The following is a 26,500-nucleotide window of genomic DNA, read 5'->3' on the forward strand; positions in this document are numbered from 1 at the left end:
TGCAGAGCTATTTTCAGGTCTCTCCAGAGATGTTCGATCGGGTTCAAGTCCGGGCTGTGGCTGGGCCTCTCAAAGGACATTCAGAGACTTGCTTAGGGTCGTTGTCCTGTTGGAAGGTGAACCATCGCCCCTGGTCCTGAGCACTCTGGAGAAGGATTTCATCAAGGATCTCTCTGTACTTTGCTCCGTTCATCTTTCCCTCGATCCTGACTAGTCTCCCAGTCCCTGCCGCTGAAAAACATCCCCACCGCATGATGCTGCCACCACCATGCTTCACCATAGGGATGGTGCCAGGTTTCCTCCAGACGTGACGCTTGGCATTCAGGCCAAAGAGTTCAATCTTGGTTTCATCAGACCAGAGAATCTTGTTTCTCATGGTCTAACAGTCCTTAGGAGCCTTTTGGCAAACTCCAAGTGGGCTGTCATGTGCCTTTTACTGAGGAGTGGCTTCCGTCTTGCCACTCTACTATAAAGGCTTGATTGGTGGAGTGCTGCAGAGATGGTTGTCCTTCTGGAAGGTTCTCCCATCTCCACAGAGAAACTCTGGAGCTCTGTCAGAGTGACCATCAGGTTCTTGGTCAACTCCCTGACCAAGGCCCTTCTTCCCCGATTGCTCAGTTTGGCCGGGCGGCCAGCTCTAGGAAGAGTCGTGGTGGTTCCAAACTTCTTCCAATTAAGAATGATGGAGGCCACTGTGTTCTTGGGGACCTTCAAAGCTGCAGAAATGTTTTGTACCCTTCTCCAGATCTGTGCCTCGACAGAATCCTGTCTCTGAGCTCTACGGACAATCCTTTCGATCTCATGGCTTGGTTTTTGCTCTGACATGCACTGTCAACTGTGGGACCTTATATAGACAGGTGTGTGCCTTTCCAAATCATGTCCTCTCAATTGAGTTTACCACAGGTGGACTCCAATCAAGTTGTAGAAACATCTCAAGGATGATAATTGGAAACAGGATGCACCTTAGCTCAATATTGAGTCTCATAGCAAAAGGTCTCAATACTTATGTAAATAAGCTATTTCACTTTGTCGTTATGGGTTATTGTGTGTAGATTGATGAGGATTTGTATTTATTTAATCAATTTTAGAATAAGGCTGTAACGTAACAAATTGTGGAAAAAGTCAGTCAAGGGGTCTGAATACTTTCCGAATGCACTGTTTTCACAAAACATTAGGAACACCTGCTCTTTCCATGACGTAGACTGACCAGGTGAAAGCTATGATTCATTTACATTTACATTTACGTCATTTAGCAGACGCTCTTATCCAGAGCGACTTACAAATTGGTGCATTCACCTTATAGCCAGTGGGATAACCACTGGGGGTGGGGTAAGGGGGGGGTAGAAGGATTACTTTATCCTATCCCAGGTGTTCCTTAAAGAGGTGGGGTTTCAAATGTCTCCGGAAGGTGGTGAGTGACTCCGCTGTCCTGGCGTCGTGAGGGAGCTTGTTCCACCATTGGGGTGCCAGAGCAGCGAACAGTTTTGACTGGGCTGAGCGGGAACTGTGCTTCAGCAGAGGTAGGGGAGCCAGCAGGCCAGAGGTGGATGAACGCAATGCCCTCGTTTGGGTGTAGGGACTGATCAGAGCCTGAAGGTACGGAGGTGCCGTTCCCCTCACAGCTCCGTAGGCAAGCACCATTGTCTTGTAGCAGATGCGAGCTTCAACTGGAAGCCAGTGTAGTGTGCGGAGGAGCAGGGTGACGTGAGAGAACTTGGGAAGGTTGAACACCAGACGGGCTGCGGCATTCTGGATGAGTTGTAGGGGTTTAATGGCACAGGCAGGGAGCCCAGCCAACAGCGAGTTGTAGGGGTTAGGGTTAGGGTTAGGGTTAGGGTTAGGGTTAGGCAGATTATTGACAAATCACTAGTAGGAGAAACTAGTACTGGAACCATACGTGTTGCGTTCCATACGTGTTGCGTTCCATACGTGTTGCGTTCCATACGTGTTGCGTTCCATACGTGTTGCGTCCATACATGTTGACATGTTCATCATCTCCGTCATCTAATTGGTCTCTTTCTGTAATCTGTGTATTCAGCTATATCTGTAATCTACCGTGTATTCAGCTATATCTGTAATCTACCGTGTATTCAGCTATATCTGTAATCTACCGTGTATTCAGCTATATCTGTAATCTACCGTGTATTCAGCTATATCTGTAATCTACCGTGTATTCAGCTATATCTGTAATGATGATGTTGTGTTATGCTGTCTATCCAGGTGAAGGTGGATAATCTGAGTGACTTCCAGGACATAGCCAGTGTCGTAGCCATCACTCAGACATACACCACCACAGAACCCTTCATAGATGCCAAGTACAACATCAGGGTCCAGCGGATTGGCAGCGACTATAAGGCTTACATGTAAGTGTCTGTCCCTGTGTGTGGGTGTGTAGGTGTGTAGGTGTGTGTGGGTGTGTAGGTGTGTGTGTGTGTGTAGGTGTGTAGGTAGGTGTGTGTGTGTGTGTGGGGGGTGTAGCTCAGAAATCTAATTTTATTTGTCACATGCGTCGTAAACAACAGGTCTAGACTAATAATAATAATATAATAATATGCCATTTAGCAGACGCTTTTATCCAAAGCGACTTACAGTCATGCGTGCACACATTTTTTTTTTTTGTGTATGGGTGTTCCCGGGGATCGAACACACTACCTTGGCGTTACAAGCGCCGTGCTCTACCAGCTGAGCTACAGAGGACCACAACAGTGAAATGCTAACAGTGAAATGCTAACTTACAGGCCCTTACAGGCCCTTCCCAGCAGGTCTAGACTTACAGGCCCTTCCCAACAGGTCTAGACTTACAGGCCCTTCCCAACAGGTCTAGCCTAACAGTGAAATGCTAACTTACAGGCCCTTCCCAACAGGTCTAGACTTACAGGCCCTTCCCAACAGGTCTAGACTTACAGGCCCTTCCCAACAGGTCTAGACTTACAGGCCCTTCCCAACAGGTCTAGACTAACAGGCCCTTCCCAACAGGTCTAGACTTACAGGCCCTCCCCAACAGGTCTAGACTAACAGGCCCTTCCCAACAGGTCTAGACTTACAGGCCCTTCCCAACAGGTCAAGACTAACAGTGAAATGCTTCCCAACAATACAGAGACTTTAAAAAAAGAGAAATAATAGAAGAGTAAAACACATAATAAAAGTATTTTAAAAGTAGTTATAGATTCACAACGATAACTTGGCTATATACAGTGGGGGAAAAAAGTATTTAGTCAGCCACCAATTGTGCAAGTTCTCCCACTTAAAAAGATGAGAGAGGCCTGTAATTTTCATCATAGGTACATGTCAACTATGACAGACAAATTGAGGAAAAAAATTCCAGAAAATCACATTGTAGGATTTTTTATGAATTTATTTGCAAATTATGGTGGAAAATAAGTATTTGGTCACCTACAAACAAGCAAGATTTCTGGCTCTCACAGACCTGTAACTTCTTCTTTAAGAGGCTCCTCTGTCCTCCACTCGTTACCTGTATTAATGGCACCTGTTTGAAATTGTTATCAGTATAAAAGACACCTGTCCACAACCTCAAACAGTCTTACTCCAAACTCCACTATGGCCAAGACCAAAGAGCTGTCAAAGGACACCAGAAACAAAATTGTAGACCTGCACCAGGCTGGGAAGACTGAATCTGCAATAGGTAAGCAGCTTGGTTTGAAGAAATCAACTGTGGGAGCAATTATTAGGAAATGGAAGACATACAAGACCACTGATAATCTCCCTCGATCTGGGGCTCCACGCAAGATCTCACCCCGTGGGTTCAAAATGATCACAAGAACGGTGAGCAAAAATCCCAGAACCACATGGGGGGACCTAGTGAATGACCTGCAGAGAGCTGGGACCAAAGTAACAAAGCCTACCATCAGTAACACACTACGCCGCCAGGGACTCAAATCCTGCAGTGCCCAGACGTGTCCCCCTGCTTAAGCCAGTACATGTCCAGGCCCGTCTGAAGTTTGCTAGAGTACATTTGGATGATCCAGAAGAGGATTGGGAGAATGTCATATGGTCAGATGAAACCAAAATAGAACTTTTTGGTAAAAACTCAACTCGGTCGTGTTTGGAGGACAAAGAATGCTGAGTTGCATCCAAAGAACACCATACCTACTGTGAAGCATGGGGGGTGGAAACATCATGCTTTGGGGCTGTTTTTCTGCAAAGGGACCAGGGACGACTGATCCGTGTAAAGGAAAGAATGAATGGGGCCATGTATCGTGAGATTTTGAGTGAAAACCTCCTTCCATCAGCAAGGGCATTGAAGATGAAACGTGGCTGGGTCTTTCAGCATAACAATGATCCCAAACACACCGCCCGGGCAACGAAGGAGTGGCTTCGTAAGAAGCATTTCAAGGTTCTGGAGTGGCCTAGCCAGTCTCCAGATCTCAACCCCATAGAAAATCTTTGGAGGGAGTTGAAAGTCTGTGTTGCCCAGCGACAGCCCCAAAACATCACTGCTCTAGAGGAGATCTGCATGGAGGAATGGGCCAAAATACCAGCAACAGTGTGTGAAAACCTTGTGAAGACACAGAAAATGTTTGACCTGTGTCATTGCCAACAAAGGGTATATAACAAAGTATTGAGAAACTTTTGTTATTGACCAAATACTTATTTTCCACAATAATTTGCAAATAAATTCATAAAAAATCCTACAATGTGATTTTCTGGATTTTCTTTCTCCTTTTGTCTGTCATAGTTGACGTGTACCTATGATGAAAATTACAGGCCTCTCTCATCTTTTTAAGTGGGAGAACTTGCACAATTGGTGGCTGACTAAATACTTTTTTCCCCCACTGTATATACAGTGGGGAGAACAAGTATTTGATACACTGCCAATTTTGCTGGTTTTCCTATTTACAAAGCATGTAGAGGTCTGTAATTTTTATCATAGGTACACTTCAACTGTGAGAGACGGAATCTAAAACAAAAATCCAGAAAATCACACTGTATGATTTTTAAGTAATTAATATGTATTTTATTGCATGACATAAGTATTTGATACATCAGAAAAGCAGAACTTAATATTTGGTACAGAAACCTTTGTTTGCAATTACAAAGATCATACGTTTCCTGTAGGTCTTGACCAGGTTTGCACACACTGCAGCAGGGATTTTGGCCCACTCCTCCATACAGAACTTCTCCAGATCCTTCAGGTTTCGGGGCTGTCGCTGGGCAATACGGACATTCAGCTCCCTCCAAATATGTTCTATTGGGTTCAGGTATGGAGACTGGCTAGGCCACTCCAGGACCTTGAGATGCTTCTTACGGAGCCACTCCTTAGTTGCCCTGGCTGTGTGTTTCGGGTCATTGTCATGCTGGAATACCCAGCCACGACCCATCTTCAATACTCTTACTGAGGGAAGGAGGTTGTTGGCCAAGATCTCGCGATACATGGCCCCATGGGCTGATCCCTCACCTTCCTCATGATCGGGCGGCAGGTAGCTTAGTGGTTAAGAGCGTTGTGCCAGTAAACGAAAGGTCGCTGGTTCTAATCCCCAAGCCGACTAGGTGAAAACTCTGTCGATGTGCCCTTGAGCAAGGCACTTAACCCTAATTGCTCCTATAAGTCGCTCTGGATAAGAGTGTCTGCTAAATGACTAAAACAAAACAAACAAAACATCATTGATGCCCCATGAGGTGAGATCTTGCATGGAGCCCCAGACCGAGGGTGATTGACCGTCATCTTGAACTTCTTCCATTTTCTAATAATTGCGCCAACAGTTGTTGCCTTCTCACCAAGCTGCTTGCGTATTGTCCTGTAGCCCATCCCAGCCTTGTGCAGGTCTACAATTTTATCCCTGATGTCCTTACACAGCTCTCTGGTCTTGGCCATTGTGGAGAGGTTGGAGTCTGTTTGGTTGAGTGTGTGGACAGGTGTCTTTTATACAGTTAACGAGTTCAAACAGGTGCAGTTAATACAGGTAATGAGTGGAGAGCAGGAGGGCTTCTTAAAGAAAAACTAACAGGTCTGTGAGAGCCGGAATTCTTACTGGTTGGTAGGTGATCAAATACTTATGTCATGCAATAAAATGCAAATGAATTACTTAAAAATCATACAATGTGATTTTCTGGATTTTTGTTTTAGATTCCGTCTCTCACAGTTGAAGTGTACCTATGATAAAAATTACAGACCTCTACATGCTTTGTAAGTAGGAAAACCTGCAAAATCGGCAGTGTATCAAATACTTGTTCTCCCCACTGTATACTGTACCGAGTCAATGTGCGGGGGTACAGGTTAGTTGGGGTAATTTGTACATGTAGGTAGGGGTAAAGTGACTATGCATAGATCATAAACAGCGAGTAGCAGCAGCGTAAAAACAAAGGGGGGGGGGGGTCAATGTAAATATTCCAGGTGGCCATTTGATTAATTGTTCAGCAGTCTCATGGCTTGGGGGTAGAAGCTGTTAAGGAGCCTTTTGGACCTAGACTTGGCATTCTGGTACCGTTTGCTGTGCGGTAGCAGAGAGAACAGTCTATGACTTGGGTGACTAGAGTCTTTGACAATTTTTTGGGCCTTCCTCTGACACCGCCTAGGATATAGGTTTTGGATGGCAGGAAGCTTGGCCCCAGTACTGGGTCGTACGCGTTACCCTCTGTTTCGCCTTACGGTCGGATGCCGAGCAGTTGCCATACCAGGCGGTGATGCAACCGGTCAGGATGCTCTCGATGGTGCAGCTGTATAATTTTTTGAGGAACTGGGGACTAATGCCAAATATTTTCAGTCTCCTTAGGGGGAAAAGGTGTTGTCGTGCCCTTTTCACGACTGTCTTGGTGTGCTCCAAAGCTTTTTACTATCATTCTTTATATCATAAATTTTTGTGTCATAGTATAGTTTCTTCTTTTTATTTAGTTTAGTCACATGATTTCTCAATTTGTAGTATGTTTGCCAATCGGTTGTGCTGCCAGACTTATTTGCGATACCTTTTGCCTCATCCCTCTCAACCATACAATTTTTCAATTCCTCATCAATCCAAGGGGACTTAACTGTTTTACAGTCATTTTCTTAATGGGTGCATGCTTATTAGTAACTGGAATAAGCAATTTCATAAATGTGTCAATTGCCGCGTCTGGTTGCTCCTCATTACACACCACAGACCAGCAATTATTATTTTCATCATTAACATAGGAATCACTACAAAACTTATTGTATGACCTCTTATACACTATATTAGGCCCAGCCTTTGGAACTTTGGTTTTCCTAGATATGGCTAATATATTTTGATCACTACATCCGATGGATTTGGATACTGCTTTAAAGTAAATTTCTGCAGCATTAGTAAAGATGTGATCAATACATGTTCCTGATTTCATTCCTGTGCTGTTTGTAACTACCCTGGTAGGTTGACTGACAACCTGAACCAGGTTGCAGGCACTGGTTACAGTTTTAAGCTTTTTCATGTGTGGGCAGCTTGATGAAAGTCAATATTGAAGTCAATATTTAAATCACCCAAAAGATATACCTCTCTGTTGATATCACGTACATTATCAAGCATTTCATACATGTTATCCAGATACTGACTGTTAGCACTTGGTGGTCTATAGCAGCTTCCCACCAGAATGGGCTTTAGGTTAGGCAGATGAACCTGTAGCCATATTACTTCAACAGTATTTAACATGAAATCGTCTCTAAGCTTTACAGGAATGTCGTTCTGAAAATAGACCGCAACATTTCTGTCTTTTCGGTAGATGTTATAACCATGTATTGCTACCACTGTATCATCAAAGGTATTATCTAAGTGAGTTTCAGAGATAGTCAGAATTTGAATGTCATCTGTTACAAGCAAGTTATTGACTTCATTAACCTTTTTCTTAGGCTACATATGTTAATATGGGCTATTTCTTAGCACTTTTATGGGATGCTTGATTGTTTTTAATGCTTTACTGGGAAGCTTAGCAGAAGTAGACTTGCTCATGTTATTTATATTGGAGCTGATAGTGCAGGGTGAGCTGCACACAGTGGACTTCCTACTAGGGCACACCACCACCTCAGTGCTAACAGTACAACTCTGGTTCATAGGCACATGATTACTGCATACAATAGCTGTAGGATCAGGAGAGGCATTCAGGGCAGTTATGGGGACATAAATTAAGTTACTTACAATGTGTCTTCCAACGCCCCTGGAATAATGTAAATTTGATGCAGCATTATAACAACTCAGCGACACAATGGTAGGGATTAACTGAGCTGGTCTTGGGTCATTGGTAAGTCATAGTCTCAACGCAGCCTTGAAACGCGTGGACAGGAGCCAAGATGATTTGGATGGACTCCGTCATTCCTGTAGAGTATCTTCTGTTTCCAGAAGGTGTCCAAGTCATCTATAGAAGTGATTCCAGCAGAGCTACAGTAATCTATTAGCCAGGTGTGTAATGCCAGTAGCCTGCTGAATCTTTCACACCTGCGGCCCAACGATGGTACTGGACCTGAAATAATTGGCCGCTTTTTGGAATCTTTCAGTGATAGAATCATTTCTTTAAAATCAATTTTCAGAAGTTCCGAGCTAGCCCTCCTGATGTCATTTGACCCCACATGACCCCACATGGACTGGTATCGAGGTCCTGGATAAGTGTAGGTGTGTGTGTCTGTGTGTGTTTTTCTCCCCCAGGCGGACCTCCATCTCTGGGAACTGGAAGAGCAACACAGGATCAGCAATGCTGGAACAGGTGGCCATGACAGACAAGTGAGTCACATCCGTCTGACTAATATAACAAGCAAGGTAGGGGTTAATGGTAGGGGTTAGGGTTATATGTAGGGGTTATAGGTAGGGGATAGGTTTATAGGTATGTAGGGATAAGGGTTATAGGTAGGGGTTAGGGTTAATGGTAGGGGTTAGTGTTATAAGTAGGGGTTAGGGTTAATGGTAGGGGTTAGGGCTATTGGTAGGGGTTAGTGTTATAAGTAGGGGTTAGGGTTAATGGTAGGGGTTAGGGTTAATGGTAGGGGTTAGTGTTATAAGTAGGGGTTAGGGTTAATGGTAGGGGATAGGGTTATTGGTAGGGGTTAGGGTTACAAGGTGGGGTTAGGGTTATTGGTAGGGGTTAGTGTTATAAGTAGGGGTTAGGGTTAATGGTAGGGGTTAGTGTTATAAGTAGGGGTTAGGGTTAATGGTAGGGGTTAGGGCTATTGGTAGGGGTTAGTGTTATAAGTAGGGGTTAGGGTTAATGGTAGGGGTTAGTGTTATAAGTAGGGGTTAGGGTTAAGGGTAAGGGTTAGGGTTAGGGTTAATGGTAGGGGTTAGGGTTAATGGTAGGGGTTAGGGTTAATGGTAGGGGTTAGGGTTATTGGTAGGGGTTAGGGTTAATGGTAGGGGTTAGGGTTAATGGTAGGGGTTAGGGTTAGGGTTAATGGTAGGGGTTAGGGTTAATGGTAGGGGTTAGGGTTAATGGTAGGGGTTAGGGTTAATGGTAGGGGTTAGGGTTAGGGTTAATGGTAGGGGTTAGGGTTAATGGTAGGGGTTAGGGTTAATGGTAGGGGTTAGGGTTAGGGTTAATGGTAGGGGTTAGTGTTAATGGTAAGGATTAGGGTTAATGGTAGGGGTTAGGATTAATGGTAAGGGTTAGGGTTAATGGTAGGGGTTAGGGTTAGGGTTAATGGTAGGGGTTAGGGTTAATGGTAGGGGATATTGTTATAAGTAGGGGTTAGGGTTAATGGTAGGGGTTAGGGTTAATGGTAGGGGTTAGGGTTAATGGTAGGGGTTAGGGTTAGCAACACCACTCTACAATGTTAGCAACACCACTCTACTCCTTTGAAAGATTCCCAATACAGATCCGAGAGTCTATTTTACTGTTGTGCACTTCCCTCACATCCTGGATGTTGTGGAGCGTGTTCTGTCCTGGGGGGTTCTGGGTAGATTATGCCACCAGACACTGACTGAATTATAGATGGCCAAGCTGCTCTACTCTGCCTGCCTCCTCTCCTCCCAAGAAGCCAACCTCCTCTTTGTCTGAAACCAGCAGACTTGAATAATGATATGGCTTCTTGGCATTCGAGGAAATACTTTGTCAGACTATGTAGCCTGCCGCTACAGTACAGTCGGTGTGGAGTCGCCTCAGTGTGGTTGTGTCTAATGGGTCTCATCAGTCACTGAAGCTCATCTTGGAGATATAGGCTCACTGGAGGGCCTGTAGTCCACATGCTGTAACTGAGGGGGTTCAGTGAACTATGCGATTGTGATGTGTAACCTTGCCTGAGATGTGTAACCTAACGTTAGCTCCCCAAGGTAATGGTCAGGATTTAGCTCAGTGGGCTAACACAGTCTTGATTCATGTGGACAATCCAGGTTTTGATACTGGTTGGTTACACTGACATTGTGATGTCTCTCTCCTGTCAGGAACATTTACATTTACATTTTCGTCATTTAGCAGATGCTCTTATCCAGAGCGACTTACAAATTGGGAACTGGAACAAGCTGTGGTTGTCTTTTACTCAGTGGGCTAACCCTGTCTCTCTCCTGTCAGGAACAAGCTGTGGCTGTCTTTAGCTCAGTGGGCTAACCCTGTCTCTCTCCTGTCAGGAACAAGCTGTGGTTGTCTTTAGCTCAGTGGGCTAACCCTGTCTCTCTCCTGTCAGGAACAAGCTGTGGTTGTCTTTAGCTCAGTGGGCTAACCCTGTCTCTCTCAGGAACAAGCTGTGGTTGTCTTTAGCTCAGTGGGCTAACCCTGTCTCTCTCAGGAACAAGCTGTGGTTGTCTTTAGCTCAGTGGGCTAACCCTGTCTCTCCTGTCAGGTACAAGCTGTGGGTGGACATCTGCTCGGAGATCTTTGGAGGTCTAGAGATCTGTGCAGTCAAAGCCATCTGTGGAAAGGATGGGAAGGACTACATCACTGAGGTATGCTCTGTTCTCTATAATATTGTCATTAAGATCCCATAAATTACCTGATACGTTACACATTCTATTTGTCTGTGGTGATGTTTAGTAGACCAATGAAGAGTTATGTAGTTCATTTTAGCCTGTATGTCATTGTTTAAAGTGTTTTTCCATCTAGGTAGGGCTGGTAGTATGGCTGATAGTAGGGCTGATAGTAGGGCTGGTAGTGCTAGTAGGGCTGATAGTAGGGCTGATAGTGGGGCTGGTAGTGCTAGTAGGGCTGATAGTAGGGCTGATAGTAGGGCTGGTAGTGCTAGTAGGGCTGATAGTAGGGCTGATAGTAGGGCTGGTAGTGCTAGTAGGGCTGATAGTAGGGCTGATAGTAGGGCTGGTAGTGCTAGTAGGGCTGATAGTAGGGCTGATAGTAGGGCTGATAGTCCTAGTAGGGCTGGTAGTATGGCTGATAGTAGGGCTGATAGTGCTAGTAGGGCTGATAGTATGGCTGATAGTGCTAGTAGGGCTGATAGTAGTGCTGATAGTAGGGCTGATAGTAGGGCTGATAGTAGGGCTGATAGTGCTAGTAGGGCTGATAGTAGGGCTGATAGTAGGGCTGGTAGTGCTAGTAGGGCTGGTAGTATGGCTGATAGTAGGGCTGGTAGTGCTAGTAGGGCTGATAGTAGGGCTGATAGTAGGGCTGGTAGTGCTAGTAGGGCTGATAGTAGGGCTGATAGTAGGGCTGGTAGTGCTAGTAGGGCTGATAGTAGGGCTGATAGTAGGGCTGATAGTCCTAGTAGGGCTGGTAGTATGGCTGATAGTAGGGCTGATAGTGCTAGTAGGGCTGATAGTATGGCTGATAGTGCTAGTAGGGCTGATAGTAGTGCTGATAGTAGGGCTGATAGTAGGGCTGATAGTAGGGCTGATAGTGCTAGTAGGGCTGATAGTAGGGCTGATAGTAGGGCTGGTAGTGCTAGTAGGGCTGGTAGTATGGCTGATAGTAGGGCTGGTAGTGCTAGTAGGGCTGATAGTAGGGCTGATAGTAGGGCTGATAGTCCTAGTAGGGCTGGTAGTATGGCTGATAGTAGGGCTGATAGTGCTAGTAGGGCTGATAGTATGGCTGATAGTGCTAGTAGGGCTGATAGTAGTGCTGATAGTAGGGCTGATAGTAGGGCTGATAGTAGGGCTGATAGTCCTAGTAGGGCTGATAGTAGGGCTGGTAGTGCTAGTAGGGCTGGTAGTATGGCTGATAGTAGGGCTGAAGCTAGTAGGCTGATAGTAGGGCTGATAGGTAGGGGCTGATAGTAGGGCTGATAGTAGGGCTGATAGTAGGGCTGATAGTAGGGCTGATAGTAGTGCTGATAGTAGGGCTGATAGTAGTGCTGATAGTAGGGCTGATAGTAGGGCTGATAGTAGGGCTGATAGTAGGGCTGATAGTGCTAATAGTGCTGATATTAGGGCTAATAGTAGGGCTGGTAGTATGGCTGATAGTAGGGCTGGTAGTGCTAGTAGGGCTGATAGTAGGGCTGATAGTGCTAGTAGGGCTGATAGTAGGGCTGATAGTAGGGCTGATAGTAGTGCTGATAGTAGGGCTGATAGTATGGCTGATAGTAGGGCTGATAGTAGGGCTGATAGTAGTGCTGATAGTAGGGCTGATAGTAGTGCTGATAGTAGGGCTGATAGTAGGGCTGATAGTAGGGCTGATAGTAGGGCTGATAGTAGTGCTGATAGTAGGGCTGATAGTAGGGCTGATAGTAGGGCTGATAGTAGGGCTGATAGTAGTGCTGATAGTAGGGCTGATAGTAGGGCTGATAGTAGGGCTGATAGTGCTAGTAGTGCTGATATTAGGGCTAATAGTAGGGCTGGTAGTGCTAGTAGTGCTGATATTAGGGCTAATAGTAGGGCTGGTAGTGCTAGTAGTGCTGATATTAGGGCTAATAGTAGGGCTGGTAGTGCTAGTAGTGCTGATATTAGGGCTAATAGTAGGGCTGGTAGTGCTAGTAGTGCTGATAGTAGGGCTAGTAGTAGGGCTGGTAGTAGGGCTGGTAGTAGGGCTGATAGTAAGGCTGATAGTAGGGCTAGTAGTAGGGCTGATAGTAGGGCTGGTAGTAGGGCTGATAGTAGGGCTGGTAGTAGGGCTGATAGTAAGGCTGATAGTAGGGCTGATAGTAGGGCTAGTAGTAGGGCTGATAGTAGGGCTGGTATTAGGGCTGATAGTAGGGCTAGTAGTAGGGCTGATAGTAGGGCTGATAGTAGGGCTGGTAGTAGGGCTGGTAGTTGTAGTAGTGTTGATAGTAGTGCTGATAGTAGGGCTGGTAGTAGGGCTGATAGTAGGGCTGGTAGTAGGGCTGATAGTAGGGCTGATAGTATGGCTGATAGTAGGGCTGATAGTATGGCTGGTAGTAGGGCTGATAGTAGGGCTGATAGTAGGGCTGGTAGTAGGGCTGATAGTATGGCTGATAGTAGGGCTGATAGTAGGGCTGGTAGTAGGGCTGGTAGTTGTAGTAGTGTTGATAGTAGTGCTGATAGTAGGGCTGGTAGTAGTGCTGATAGTAGGGCTAGTAGTAGGGCTGGTAGTAGGGCTGGTAGTAGGGCTGATAGTAAGGCTGATAGTAGGGCTGATAGTAGGGCTAGTAGTAGGGCTGATAGTAGGGCTGGTAGTAGGGCTGATAGTAGGGCTGGTAGTAGGGCTGATAGTAAGGCTGATAGTAGTGCTGATAGTAGGGCTAGTAGTAGGGCTGATAGTAGGGCTGGTAGTAGGGCTGATAGTAGGGCTAGTAGTAGGGCTAGTAGTAGGGCTGATAGTAGGGCTGGTAGTAGGGCTGGTAGTTGTAGTAGTGTTGATAGTAGTGCTGATAGTAGGGATGGTGGTGGTAGTAGGGATGGTAGTAGGGATGGTGGTGGTAGTGGGGATGGTGGTGGTAGTAGGGGTGGTAGTAGGGATGGTGGTGGTAGTAGGGATGGTGGTGGTAGTAGGGATGGTGGTGGTAGTAGGGATGGTGGTGGTAGTGGGGATGGTGGTGGTAGTAGGGGTGGTAGTAGGGATGGTTGTGGTAGTGGGGATGGTAGTAGGGATGGTGGTGGTAGTAGGGATGGTGGTGGTAGTAGGGATGGTGGTGGTAGTAGGGATGGTGGTGGTAGTAGGGATGGTAGTAGGGATGGTGGTGGTAGTAGGGGTGGTAGTAGGGATGGTTGTGGTAGTGGGGATGGTAGTAGGGATGGTGGTGGTAGTAGGGATGGTGGTGGTAGTAGGGATGGTGGTGGTAGTAGGGATGGTGGTGGTAGTAGGGATGGTGGTGGTAGTAGGGATGGTAGTAGGGATGGTGGTGGTAGTAGGGATGGTAGTAGGGATGGTGGTGGTAGTAGGGATGGTGGTGGTAGTAGGGGTGGTAGTAGGGATGGTGGTGGTAGCAGGGATGGTAGTAGGGATGGTGGTGGTAGTAGGGATGGTAGTAGGGATGGTGGTGGTAGTTGGGATGGTGGTGGAAGTAGGGATGGTAGTTGGGATGGTGGTGGTAGTAGGGATGGTAGTTGGGATGGTAGTAGGGATGGTGGTGGTAGTAGGGGTGGTAGTAGGGATGGTAGTAGGGATGGTGGTGGTAGTGGGGATGGTGGTGGTAGTAGGGGTGGTAGTAGGGATGGTGGTGGTAGTGGGGATGGTAGTAGGGATGGTGGTGGTAGTAGGGATGGTGGTGGTAGTAGTGGTGGTAGTGGGATGGTAGTAGGGATGGTGGTGGTAGTAGGGATGGTGTTGGGATGGTGGTGGTAGTAGGGATGGTGGTGGTAGTGGGGATGGTAGTAGGGATGGTGGTGGTAGTAGGGATGGTGGTGGTAGTAGGGATGGTGGTGGTAGTGGGGATGGTGGTGGTAGTAGGGATGGTTGTGGTAGTAGGGATGGTAGTAGGGATGGTGGTGGTAGTAGGGATGGTGGTGGTAGTGGGGATGGTGGTGGTAGTAGGGATCAGGCCCTAAACTATGGATTTCACATGACTGGGAATACAGATATGCATCTGTTGGTCACAGATACCTTTTTTTTTAAGTAGGTGCGTGGATCAGAAATCCAGTTTGCCTAATGCAGCGCTACAGATCTCCTTCGCATAGAGTTGATCATGCTGTTGATTTTGGCCTGTGGAATGTTGTTCCACTCCTCCGAAATTGTTGGATATTGGCAGGAACTTGAACACCCTGTCTTACACGTCGATCCAGAGCATCCCAAACATGCTCAATGGGTGATATGTCTGGTGAGTATGCAGGCCATGGAAGAACTGGGACATTTTCAGCTTCCTGGAATTGTGTACAGATCCTTGTCACATTTAAAAAATATATATTTAACCTTTATTTAACTAGGCAATTCAGTTAAGAACAAATTCGTATTTACAATGACGGCCTACCCGTCATGGGGCCGTGCATTATCATGCTGAAACATGAGGTGATGGCAGCGGATGAATGGCACGACAATGGGCCTCAGGATCTCGTCACGGTATTTCTGTGCATTCAAATTGCCATTGATATAATACAATTGTGTTCGTTGTCCGTAAATTATGCCTGCCCAAATCATAACCCCACCGCCACTATGGGGCAATTTGTTCACAACGTTGACATCAGCAAACCGCTCGACCACACGATGCTATACACACTGTCTGCCAGGTACAGTTGAAACTGGGATTCATCCAGGAAGAGCAGACTTCTCCAGCACGCTAGTGGCCATCAAAGATAAGCATTTGCCCACTGAAGTCGGTTACGACGCTGAACTGCAGTCAGGTCACGACCCTGGTGAGGACAACGAAAATGCAGATGAGAGGCAGATGTGTAACAATACAAAACATACACATACAAACGACAACATCAAACCTGCCCAGACCCACCAGCTCACACCCCCATCTCCAGCGCCCACGTCACTCTCTGCCATATGGCCTCAACACCCCCATCTCCAGCGCCCACATCACTCTCTGCCATATGGCCTCAACACCCCCATCTCCAGCGCCCACATCACTCTCTGCCATATGGCCTCAACACCCCCCATCTCCAGCGCCCACATCACTCTCTGCCATATGGCCTCAACACCCCCATCTCCAGCGCCCACGTCACTCTCTGCCATATGGCCTCAACACCCCCATCAGCCCACGTCACTCTCTGCCATATGGCCTCAACACCCCCATCTCCAGCGCCCGCGTCACTCTCTGCCATATGGCCTCAACACCCCCATCTTTAGCGCCCGCGTCACTCTCTGCCATATGGCCTCAACACCCCCATCTCCAGCGCCCACATCACTCTCTGCCATATGGCCTCAACACCCCCATCTCCAGCGCCCACATCACTCTCTGCCATATGGCCTCAACACCCCCATCTCCAACGCCCACGTCACTCTCTGCCATATGGCCTCAACACCCCCCATCAGCCCACGTCACTCTCTGCCATATGGCCTCAACACCCCCCATCTCCAGCGCCCGCATCACTCTCTGCCATATGGCCTCAACACCCCCCATCTCCAGCGCCCACGTCACTCTCTGCCATATGGCCTTAACACCCCCATCAGCCCACGTCACTCTCTGCCATATGGCCTCAACACCCCCATCTCCAGCGCCCGCGTCACTCTCTGCCATATGGCCTCAACACCCCCATCTCCAGCGCCCGCATCACTCTCTGCCATATGGCCTCAACACCCCCCATCTCCAGCGCCCACATCACTCTCTGCCATATGGCCTCAACACCCCCATCTCCAGCGCCCACATCACTCTCTGCCATATGGCCTCAACACCCCCATCTCCAGCGCCCACATCACTCTCTGCCATATGGCCTCAACACCCCCATCAGCCCCACGTCACTCTCTGCCATATGGCCTCAACACCCCCATCTCCAGCGCCCACATCACTCTCTCTGCCATATGGCCTCAACACCCCCATCTCCAGCGCCACGTCACTCTCTGCCATATGGCCTCAACACCCCCATCAGCCTACGTCACTCTCTGCCATATGGCCTCAACACCCCCCATCTCCAGCGCCCGCGTCACTCTCTGCCATATGGCCTCAACACCCCCATCTCCAGCGCCCACATCACTCTCTGCCATATGGCTTCAACACCCCCATCAGCCCACGTCACTCTCTGCTATATGGCCTCAACACCCCCATCTCTAGCGCCCGCGTCACTCTCTGCCATATGGCATCAACACCCCCATCTCTAGCGCCCGCGTCACTCTCTGCCATATGGCCTCAACACCCCCATCTCCAGCGCCCACATCACTCTCTGCCATATGGCCTCAACACCCCCATCTCCAGCGCCCACATCACTCTCTGCCATATGTCCTCAACACCCCCATCTCCAGCGCCCACATCACTCTCTGCCATATGGCCTCAACACCCCCATCTCCAGCGCCCACATCACTCTCTTCCATATGGCCTCAACACCCCCCATCAGCCCACATCACTCTCTGCCATATGGCCTCAACACCCCCATCTCCAGCGCCCACATCACTCTCTGCCATATGGCCTCAACACCCCCATCAGCCCACATCACTCTCTGCCATATGGCCTCAACACCCCCATCTCCAGCGCCCACTCACTCTCTGCCATATGGCCTCAACACCCCCCATCTCCAGCGCCCACGTCACTCTCTGCCATATGGCCTCAACACCCCCATCAGCCCACATCACTCTCTGCCATATGGCCTCAACACCCCCATCTACAGCGCCCACGTCACTCTCTGCCATATGGCCTCAACACACCCATCAGCCCACGTCACTCTCTGCCATATGGCCTCAACACCCCCATCTCCAGCGCCCACATCACTCTCTGCCATATGGCCTCAACACCCCCATCTCCAGCGCCCACGTCACTCTCTGCCATATGGCCTCAACACCCCCATTAGCCCACGTCACTCTCTGCCATATGGCCTCAACACCCCCATCTCCAGCGCCAGCGTCACTCTCTGCCATATGGCCTCAACACCCACATCTCCAGCGCCCACATCACTCTCTGCCATATGGCCTCTACACCCCCATCTCCAGCGCCCGCTTCACTCTCTGCCATATGGCCTCAACACCCCCATCTCCAGCGCCCACGTCACTCTCTGCCATATGGCCTCAACACCCCCATCTCCAGCGCCCACATCACTCTCTGCCATATGTCCTCAACACCCCATCTCCAGCGCCCACATCACTCTCTGCCATATGGCCTCAACACCCCCATCTCCAGCGCCCACATCACTCTCTTCCATATGGCCTCAACACCCCCATCAGCCCACATCACTCTCTGCCATATGGCCTCAACACCCCCATCTCCAGCGCCCACATCACTCTCTGCCATATGGCCTCAACACCCCCATCAGCCCACATCACTCTCTGCCATATGGCCTCAACACCCCCCATCTCCAGCGCCCACTCACTCTCTGCCATATGGCCTCAACACCCCCATCTCCAGCGCCCACGTCACTCTCTGCCATATGGCCTCAACACCCCCATCAGCCCACGTCACTCTCTGCCATATGGCCTCAACACCCCCATCTCCAGCGCACGCGTCACTCTCTGCCATATGGCCTCAACACCCCCATCTCCAGCGCCCACATCACTCTCTGCCATATGGCCTCTACACCCCCATCTCCAGCGCCCGCGTCACTCTCTGCCATATGGCCTCAACACCCTCATCTCCAGCGCCCACATCACTCTCTGCCATATGGCCTCAACACCCCCATCTCCAGCGCCCGCGTCACTCTCTGCCATATGGCCTCAACACCCCCATCTACAGCGCCCACATCACTCTCTGCCATATGGCCTCAACACCCCCATCTCCAGTGCCCACATCACTCTCTGCCATATGGCCTCAACACCCCCATCTACAGCGCCCACATCACTCTCTGCCATATGGCCTCAACACCCCCCATCAGCGCCCACATCACTCTCTGCCATATGGCCTCAACACCCCCATCTCCAGCGCCCCACTTCGCTCTCTGCCATATGGCCTCAACACCCCCATCAGCCCACATCACTCTCTGCCATATGGCCTCAACACCCCCATCTCCAGCGCCCACGTCAATCTCTGCCATATGGCCTCAACACCCCCATCTCCAACGCCCACATCACTCTCTGCCATATGGCCTCAACACCCCCCATCTCCAGCGCCCACATCACTCTCTGCCATATGGCCTCAACACCCCCATCAGCCCACATCACTCTCTGCCATATGGCCTCAACACCCCCATCTCCAGCGCCCACATCACTCTCTGCCATATGGCCTCAACACCCCCATCAGCCCACATCACTATCTGCCATATGGCCTCAACACCCCCATCTCCAGCGCCCACATCACTCTCTGCCATATGGCCTCAACACCCCCATCTCCAGCGCCCACGTCACTCTCTGCCATATGGCCTCAACACCCCCATCAGCCCACGTCACTCTCTGCCATATGGCCTCAACACCCCCATCTCCAGCGCCCGCGTTACTCTCTGCCATATGGCCTCAACACCCCCATCTCCAGCGCCCACATCACTCTCTGCCATATGGCCTCTACACCCCCATCTCCAGCGCCCGCGTCACTCTCTGCCATATGGCCTCAACACCCCCATCAGCCCACGTCACTCTCTGCCATATGGCCTCAACACCCCCATCTCCAGCGCCCACGTCACTCTCTGCCATATGGCCTCAACACACCCATCAGCCCACGTCACTCTCTGCCATATGGCCTCAACACCCCCCATCTCCAGCGCCCACATCACTCTCTGCCATATGGAATCAACACCCCATCTCCAGTGCCCACATCACTCTCTGCCATATGGCCTCAAAACACCCATCTCCAGCGCCCACGTCACTCTCTGCCATATGGCCTCAACACCCCCATCTCCAGCGCCCGCGTCACTCTCTGCCATATGGCTCAACACCCCCCATCTCCAGCGCCCACATCACTCTCTGCCATATGGCCTCTACACCCCCATCTCCAGCGCCCGCGTCACTCTCTGCCATATGGCCTCAACACCCCCATCTCCAGCGCCCACATCACTCTCTGCTATATGGCCTCAACACCCCCATCTCCAGCGCCCACGTCACTCTCTGCCATATGGCCTCAACACCCCCATCTCCAGCGCCCACATCACTCTCTGCTATATGGCCTCTACACCCCCATCTCCAGCGCCCGCGTCACTCTCTGCCATATGGCCTCAACACCCCCATCTCCAGCGCCCACATCACTCTCTTCCATATGGCCACAACACCCCCATCAGCCCACATCACTCTCTGCCATATGGCCTCAACACCCCCATCTCCAGCGCCCACATCACTCTCTGCCATATGGCCTCAACACCCCATCAGCCCACATCACTCTCTGCCATATGGCCTCAACACCCCCATCTCCAGCGCCCACTCACTCTCTGCCATATGGCCTCAACACCCCCATCTCCAGTGCCCACGTCACTCTCTGCCATATGGCCTCAACACCCCCATCAGCCCACGTCACTCTCTGCCATATGGCCTCAACACCCCCATCTCCAGCGCACGCGTCACTCTCTGCCATATGGCCTCAACACCCCCCATCTCCAGCGCCCACATCACTCTCTGCCATATGGCCTCTACACCCCATCTCCAGCGCCCACGTCACTCTCTGCCATATGGCCTCAACACCCCCCATCTCCAGCGCACGCGTCACTCTCTGCCATATGGCCTCAACACCCCCCATCTCCAGCGCCCACATCACTCTCTGCCATATGGCCTCTACACCCCCATCTCCAGCGCCCGCGTCACTCTCTGCCATATGGCCTCAACACCCCCATCTCCAGCGCCCACATCACTCTCTGCCATATGGCCTCAACACCCCCATCTACAGCGCCCACATCACTCTCTGCCATATGGCCTCAACACCCCCATCTTCAGCGCCCACATCACTCTCTGCCATATGGCCTCAACACCCCCCATCTCCAGCGCCCACATCACTCTCTGCCATATGGCCTCAACACCCCCATCAGCCCACATCACTCTCTGCCATATGGCCTCAACACCCCCATCTCCAGCGCCCACATCACTCTCTGCCATATGGCCTCAACACCCCCATCAGCCCACATCACTCTCTGCCATATGGCCTCAACACCCCCATCTCCAGCGCCCACGTCAATCTCTGCCATATGGCCTCAACACCCCCATCTCCAACGCCCACATCACTCTCTGCCATATGGCCTCAACACCCCCATCTCCAGCGCCCACATCACTCTCTGCCATATGGCCTCAACACCCCCCATCTCCAGCGCCCACATCACTCTCTGCCATATGGCCTCAACACCCCCATCAGCCCACATCACTCTCTGCCATATGGCCTCAACACCCCCCATCTCCAGCGCCCACATCACTCTCTGCCATATGGCCTCAACACCCCCCATCAGCCCACATCACTCTCTGCCATATGGCCTCAACACCCCCCATCTCCAGCGCCCACATCACTCTCTGCCATATGGCCTCAACACCCCCATCTCCAGCGCCCACGTCACTCTCTGCCATATGGCCTCAACACCCCCATCAGCCCACGTCACTCTCTGCCATATGGCCTCAACACCCCCCATCTCCAGCGCCCGCGCCACTCTCTGCCATATGGCCTCAACACCCCCATCTCCAGCGCCCACATCACTCTCTGCCATATGGCCTCTACACCCCCCATCTCCAGCGCCCGCGTCACTCTCTGCCATATGGCCTCAACACCCCCATCTCCAGCGCCCACATCACTCTCTGCCTATGGCCTCAACAATCTCCAGCGCGTCACTCTCTGCCATATGGCCTCAACACCCCCATCTACAGCGCCCACATCACTCTCTGCCATATGGCCTCAACACCCCCATCTCCAGTGCCCACATCACTCTCTGCCATATGGCCTCAACACCCCCATCTACAGCGCCCACATCACTCTCTGCCATATGGCCTCAACACCCCCATCTTCAGCGCCCACATCACTCTCTGCCATATGGCCTCAACACCCCCATCTCCAGCGCCCACATCACTCTCTGCCATATGGCCTCAACACCCCCCATCAGCCCACATCACTCTCTGCCATATGGCCTCAACACCCCCCATCTCCAGCGCCCACGTCAATCTCTGCCATATGGCCTCAACACCCCCATCTCCAACGCCCACATCACTCTCTGCCATATGGCCTCAACACCCCCATCTCCAGCACCCACATCACTCTCTGCCATATGGCCTCAACACCCCCATCAGCCCACATCACTCTCTGCCATATGGCCTCAACACCCGATCTCCAGCGCCCACATCACTCTCTGCCATATGGCCTCAACACCCCCCATCAGCCCACATCACTATCTGCCATATGGCCTCAACACCCCCCATCTCCAGCGCCCACATCACTCTCTGCCATATGGCCTCAACACCCCCATCTCCAGCGCCCACGTCACTCTCTGCCATATGGCCTCAACACCCCCCCATCAGCCCACGTCACTCTCTGCCATATGGCCTCAACACCCCCCATCTCCAGCGCCCGCGTTACTCTCTGCCATATGGCCTCAACACCCCCATCTCCAGCGCCCACATCACTCTCTGCCATATGGCCTCTACACCCCCATCTCCAGCGCCCGCGTCACTCTCTGCCATATGGCCTCAACACCCCCATCAGCCCACGTCACTCTCTGCCATATGGCCTCAACACCCCCATCTCCAGCGCCCACGTCACTCTCTGCCATATGGCCTCAACACACCCATCAGCCCACGTCACTCTCTGCCATATGGCCTCAACACCCCCATCTCCAGCGCCCACATCACTCTCTGCCATATGGAATCAACACCCCCATCTCCAGTGCCCACATCACTCTCTGCCATATGGCCTCAAAACACCCATCTCCAGCGCCCACGTCACTCTCTGCCATATGGCCTCAACACCCCCATCTCCAGCGCCCGCGTCACTCTCTGCCATATGGCCTCAACACCCCCATCTCCAGCGCCCACATCACTCTCTGCCATATGGCCTCTACACCCCCATCTCCAGCGCCCGCGTCACTCTCTGCCATATGGCCTCAACACCCCCCATCTCCAGCGCCCACATCACTCTCTGCTATATGGCCTCAACACCCCCATCTCCAGCGCCCACGTCACTCTCTGCCATATGGCCTCAACACCCCATCTCCAGCGCCCACATCACTCTCTGCTATATGGCCTCTACACCCCCATCTCCAGCGCCCGCGTCACTCTCTGCCATATGGCCTCAACACCCCCATCTCCAGCGCCCACATCACTCTCTTCCATATGGCCACAACACCCCCATCAGCCCACATCACTCTCTGCCATATGGCCTCAACACCCCCATCTCCAGCGCCCACATCACTCTCTGCCATATGGCCTCAACACCCCCATCAGCCCACATCACTCTCTGCCATATGGCCTCAACACCCCCATCTCCAGCGCCCACTCACTCTCTGCCATATGGCCTCAACACCCCCATCTCCAGTGCCCACGTCACTCTCTGCCATATGGCCTCAACACCCCCCATCAGCCCACGTCACTCTCTGCCATATGGCCTCAACACCCCCATCTCCAGCGCACGCGTCACTCTCTGCCATATGGCCTCAACACCCCCATCTCCAGCGCCCACATCACTCTCTGCCATATGGCCTCTACACCCCCATCTCCAGCGCCCACGTCACTCTCTGCCATATGGCCTCAACACCCCCATCTCCAGCGCACGCGTCACTCTCTGCCATATGGCCTCAACACCCCCATCTCCAGCGCCCACATCACTCTCTGCCATATGGCCTCTACACCCCCCATCTCCAGCGCCCGCGTCACTCTCTGCCATATGGCCTCAACACCCCCATCTCCAGCGCCCACATCACTCTCTGCCATATGGCCTCAACACCCCCATCTACAGCGCCCACATCACTCTCTGCCATATGGCCTCAACACCCCCATCTTCAGCGCCCACATCACTCTCTGCCATATGGCCTCAACACCCCCATCTCCAGCGCCCACATCACTCTCTGCCATATGGCCTCAACACCCCCATCAGCCCACATCACTCTCTGCCATATGGCCTCAACACCCCCATCTCCAGCGCCCACATCACTCTCTGCCATATGGCCTCAACACCCCCATCAGCCCACATCACTCTCTGCCATATGGCCTCAACACCCCCATCTCCAGCGCCCACGTCAATCTCTGCCATATGGCCTCAACACCCCCATCTCCAACGCCCACATCACTCTCTGCCATATGGCCTCAACACCCCCCATCTCCAGCGCCCACATCACTCTCTGCCATATGGCCTCAACACCCCCATCTCCAGCGCCCACATCACTCTCTGCCATATGGCCTCAACACCCCCCATCAGCCCACATCACTCTCTGCCATATGGCCTCAACACCCCCATCTCCAGCGCCCACATCACTCTCTGCCATATGGCCTCAACACCCCCATCAGCCCACATCACTCTCTGCCATATGGCCTCAACACCCCCATCTCCAGCGCCCACATCACTCTCTGCCATATGGCCTCAACACCCCCCATCTCCAGCGCCCACGTCACTCTCTGCCATATGGCCTCAACACCCCCATCAGCCCACGTCACTCTCTGCCATATGGCCTCAACACCCCCATCTCCAGCGCCCGCGCCACTCTCTGCCATATGGCCTCAACACCCCCATCTCCAGCGCCCACATCACTCTCTGCCATATGGCCTCTACACCCCCATCTCCAGCGCCCGCGTCACTCTCTGCCATATGGCCTCAACACCCCCCATCTCCAGCGCCCACATCACTCTCTGCCATATGTCCTCAACACCCCCCATCTCCAGCGCCCACATCACTCTCTGCCATATGGCCTCAACACCCCCATCTCCAGCGCCCACATCACTCTCTGCCATATGGCCTCAACACCCCCATCTCCACCGCCCACATCACTCTCTGCCATATGGCCTCAACACCCCCATCAGCCCACATCACTCTCTGCCATATGGCCTCAACACCCCCATCTCCAGCGCCCACATCACTCTCTGCCATATGGCCTCAACACCCCCATCTCCAGCGCCCACATCACTCTCTGCCATATGGCCTCAACACCCCCATCTCCAGCGCCCACATCACTCTCTGCCATATGGCCTCAACATCCCCATCAGCCCACATCACTCTCTGCCATATGGCCTCAACACCCCCATCTCCAGCGCCCACATCACTCTCTGCCATATGTTCTCAACACCCCCATCTCCCGTGCCCAGACCCAGACCCTCCCACCCCCATCTCCCTCTCCCATCTCCACTCTCCCCCATCTTCCTCTCCCACCTCCAGTCTCCCCCATCTCCCTCTCCCACCTCCAGTCTCCCCCATCTCCCTCTCCCATCTCCACTCTCCCCCAAACTGCCTCAAACTGCACCATTTTGTTTCTCTCCGTCCCCTACGTACTTTCAACATTTAGATAATAAAGCATTTGCTCTTTACATTGTGTTAATGACGGCGGATTGGTTGATTTACAATTAGTACGTTTTTTCAAGATGATTGATGAGAAAAGTATCGGCCAACCCTTCGGGTATCTCACTGCACCCTCATATGCCATGTCTTGAAATATGCAGACAGATTGTTTAAAAGTACATTCACATTATAATCCTTCTGACAGCCAACTCTCTAACAGTTCAACTAGTGACCATATCATATAGCTGACAACGGCTTAACTTTAGCTCATATTTATTCATTATTACAGGAAAATAAACTCACAACATAATTATTTAGAAGTTGATGGCGAGCTAATTACAGAAGATAGCTTAGTGTTGTGAGTGATGGAATAAAAGCAGGGCGTTCTACCAGAGAATTATAGAACATGGTCACCGTCTCGTTGACCTCTCGTTGACCTAACGTTGGCCTAACGTTGGCCTAACGTTATATCCTAATCTGACTTTGGTGCAGGTCATGTTGTTCTTCACATTACCGTCTCTGGTAAACACACTATATCAAATGTTATTTGTCACATGCACAGATTACAGAAGGTGTAAACGGTACAGTGAAATGGTTACTTGCATAGTGGAGTCTTTTGTTTAGACATTTAGCTAGCCATTTATTTATTTTATTTATTTCACCTTTATTTAACCAGGTAAGCCAGTTGAGAACAAGTTCTCATTTACAACTGCGACCTGGCCAAGATAAAGCAAAGCAGTACGATAAAAACAACAACAACACAGAGTTACATATTTATAGATGGCCCTCTGCCCTCCCTAAATCGTGGCATTGAACGGTTCAGCAGACTTTTAGCCCTCCATAACTGGCTATGAGACTATTGCAGCTCTGTGGGTGTAACATTTATTGACAATTTTGATACCTTCTGGAAACAAAGCTCGTATTATAAGGAGGATGGGATCCACCCAAATCATTTGGGTTCCTGGATCCTTTCACAGCATTATAAGGCTGCGTTGAGACAATGACTTATTAATGACCCAAGCCCAGCTCATATAATCCCTACCATTGTGTCGCTGAGTTGTCATAATGCTTCAGCAAATGTACATTATCCCAGGGGCGTTGGAAGACACAATGTAAGTGACCTAATTTATGTCCCTCTTACTGCCCGGAATGCCTCTGCTGATCCTACAGCTATTGGATGCAGTAATCATATGCCTATGAACCAGAGTAATAATGTTAACACTGAGGTGGTGTGCCCTAGTAGGAAGTCCACTGTGTACAGAACACCCTGCACTAATACAAATAAATCAAGCATGTCTACCTCTGCTAAGCTTCCCAGTAAAGCAA

The 26,500-nt window shown here is 50.7% G+C and overlaps 1 protein-coding gene across 2 annotated transcripts in view; it reads left to right on the top strand.

The window, feature by feature from the left end:
- The window catches only part of LOC121559648 (synapsin-2-like), a 264,426-nt gene that overhangs the window by 170,628 nt on the left and 67,298 nt on the right, over positions 1-26,500 (top strand). For both annotated transcript variants that reach the window (XM_045214190.1, XM_045214191.1), the window contains exons 7-9: positions 2,221-2,363; positions 8,604-8,678; positions 10,724-10,826. In XM_045214190.1, the coding sequence (XP_045070125.1) occupies positions 2,221-2,363; positions 8,604-8,678; positions 10,724-10,826 (321 nt within the window). The remainder of the gene's footprint in view (positions 1-2,220; positions 2,364-8,603; positions 8,679-10,723; positions 10,827-26,500) is intronic.

Source organism: Coregonus clupeaformis, unplaced genomic scaffold (genome assembly GCF_020615455.1).
Source record: "Coregonus clupeaformis isolate EN_2021a unplaced genomic scaffold, ASM2061545v1 scaf0212, whole genome shotgun sequence".
Lineage (NCBI taxonomy): Eukaryota > Metazoa > Chordata > Actinopteri > Salmoniformes > Salmonidae > Coregonus > Coregonus clupeaformis.